Source organism: Gossypium hirsutum, chromosome A03 (genome assembly GCF_007990345.1).
Source record: "Gossypium hirsutum isolate 1008001.06 chromosome A03, Gossypium_hirsutum_v2.1, whole genome shotgun sequence".
Lineage (NCBI taxonomy): Eukaryota > Viridiplantae > Streptophyta > Magnoliopsida > Malvales > Malvaceae > Gossypium > Gossypium hirsutum.
This window is the reverse complement of record NC_053426.1, coordinates 69,157,326-69,159,557: the sequence shown is the minus strand read 5'-3', so window position 1 is coordinate 69,159,557 and position 2,232 is coordinate 69,157,326. Positions and strand designations below refer to the sequence as shown.

At 35.9% G+C, this 2,232-nt stretch overlaps 1 protein-coding gene across 1 annotated transcript; it reads right to left on the bottom strand.

The window, feature by feature from the left end:
* Positions 1-1,523: 1,523 nt before the first annotated feature.
* On the bottom strand, positions 1,524-1,983 carry LOC107887922 (uncharacterized). The gene is made up of 2 exons (XM_016812140.1): positions 1,837-1,983; positions 1,524-1,769 (listed from the first exon to the last, which is right to left on the bottom strand). The coding sequence occupies exons 1-2, from the start codon at positions 1,981-1,983 to the stop codon at positions 1,524-1,526; spliced, it is 393 nt and encodes a 130-aa protein (XP_016667629.1).
* Between the last annotated feature and the right edge of the window lie 249 nt (positions 1,984-2,232).

Below are 2,232 nucleotides of genomic sequence, written 5' to 3'. Positions count from 1 at the left end.
CAGTTAGTGTTTGTATGAAGCTTTTTAGAATGTTTGCAGCTTAGCTGCCAAATCAATAGGCGATATACCGCCAGATAAAGATATATGTAGCTATGCCACTAAATTAGGCAGATAAATTAAACTACCATCACTTCATGCATATGCAAAACTAGACAAATATCACATACGTATATGACAAACATGTTTTTCTTATCAGATTCATATCACACTTAGCATATAATAGATCATGTTATAACATATAACATACTAATCATGCGTACATAAATTGTATTTAACACTAACAAAACATCAAATATCATGATTTGTAGCCCAATTTGTACCCTAGGACCCTACGGAAGGCCTATATTCGACTCGTACGACGAATATGATCCTAGGAAAAAATTTCAGAACTTGGGCCTACACGCCCATGTGGCCCACACGACCCAATTACCCTAGACCGTATGGTTCACACTGACTGGCACGCGGTCTATCACATGGCCACACACGACTATATGGCGTCAAGAAACCAGTTTTTTAGCTTTCAGTCATTCATGATTTTTCAGGTTTTCGCTACACATCTGATCTACCTTTGATGCGAAACCAACCATGATACTTCGAGAACCTAAAAATGTAAATTAAATCATCAATTAAAAATGATTTCCCACACCCAATTGACTAATCACTATTACCAACAAAAAGTTTTAACAAAGAAATTCAACCTTAAACATCAAATTGAATCATTAACCTCAAGCAAACAGCAGCCCATCAATGATTCTAGGTTGCCGAAGAATTAATTGCCTCGTCAAATTCACCTAGAAACTCAAACAATAAACAATGAAATTCATGCACCAATAAAATAACATTCTTGCCAGAGGAAGAACCAAAATTTAACAATGAAAACTAGTTACTTACGCCAAGATTAACCACGAAGAAAACCTTTTTTCAAAAATCCCTCTTTTGATCAAAACAAGATTGACGAAACAACAACGACCACAAATTCGAAGAGAACATCATATTTTTTAACAATCTTATTTAAAAAAATATTCATGATAACAACTTATTAAATTTTGAAACCTACTTAGCCTTTCAAAAGTTTGAATTTAATCTAAACTTATTCACATGTATGACACAGAGCATGAAAATAAAAATATTTCTACTTGCTCGCACAGGAACTCGAACACAAGACCAAAGGGTAAGCTGAAGCCTTACCACTAAATCAGCAAGCTCATTCTTATCATAAGTGGAACGAAAATAATACTTAAGCCTAACGAACAGAGATAAAGATAGGAACAAAATAACAAAATTTTCCAAGAGTGAGATTTGAACCCATAACCTCAAACACACCATCAAGGCTCTTAACCATAAAAGTAGATACTTAATTATGAAAAAATTAAACAAATCAAATATTCAAATTTTTGGAACTATATAACTCTCACCACTAAAAGAAAATTCGGCTTCGAAAATTTACCTGATTCAAACATATGTAGGTATTACTGTTGAATCGAGTCCCCAGGTTCCCAGGTGGCTTCCTCAGTGCCATGATTCTACTGCAAAACCTTAACCAAAGGAATGGTCTTCCTCCTCAAGACTTTAACCTCTCGATACAGAATCTGAATCGACTCCTCCTTGAAGGTCAAATCCAATCTTACCTCAATCTCCTTAACATATACAATATGAGATGGGTCAGACCGGTACTGTCTCAACATAGAAACGTGGAACGCATCATAAATATGATCTAACTCTGGAGGCAGCTCTAACTGATAAGCAACCGATCCAACACATTTCTGAATCTGATAAGGCCCAATAAACCTAGGGCTTAACTTGTCCAAATCGAAAAACTTTCTTCCATGGAGATACCTTAAGAAAAACTTGGTCACCCAAAGAAAACTCAATATTTCTCCTCCTCAGATCTAAATAAGAATTTTGTCTATCAGAAGCTGCCTTAAGATGATCCCAAATTGGTCTAACCTTGTCCTTAGTCTCAGAAACCAACTCAAGACCCATAATCCACCTCTCACCCAACTTAATCCAACACAAAGGTGTACAACACTTACAACCATACAGAGCCTCGTAAGGTGCCATCTAAATACTAGACTGAAAGTTGTTATTATAAGCGAACTCAGTCAGTGGCAGAAACTTCTCCCAACTACCACGGAAGTCGATTACACAATTCCATAAGCTATTCTTTAGAATTTGAATCACTCTCTCAGATTGTGCATCAGTTTAAGAATGGAACTCAGTATTGAAGTCCAA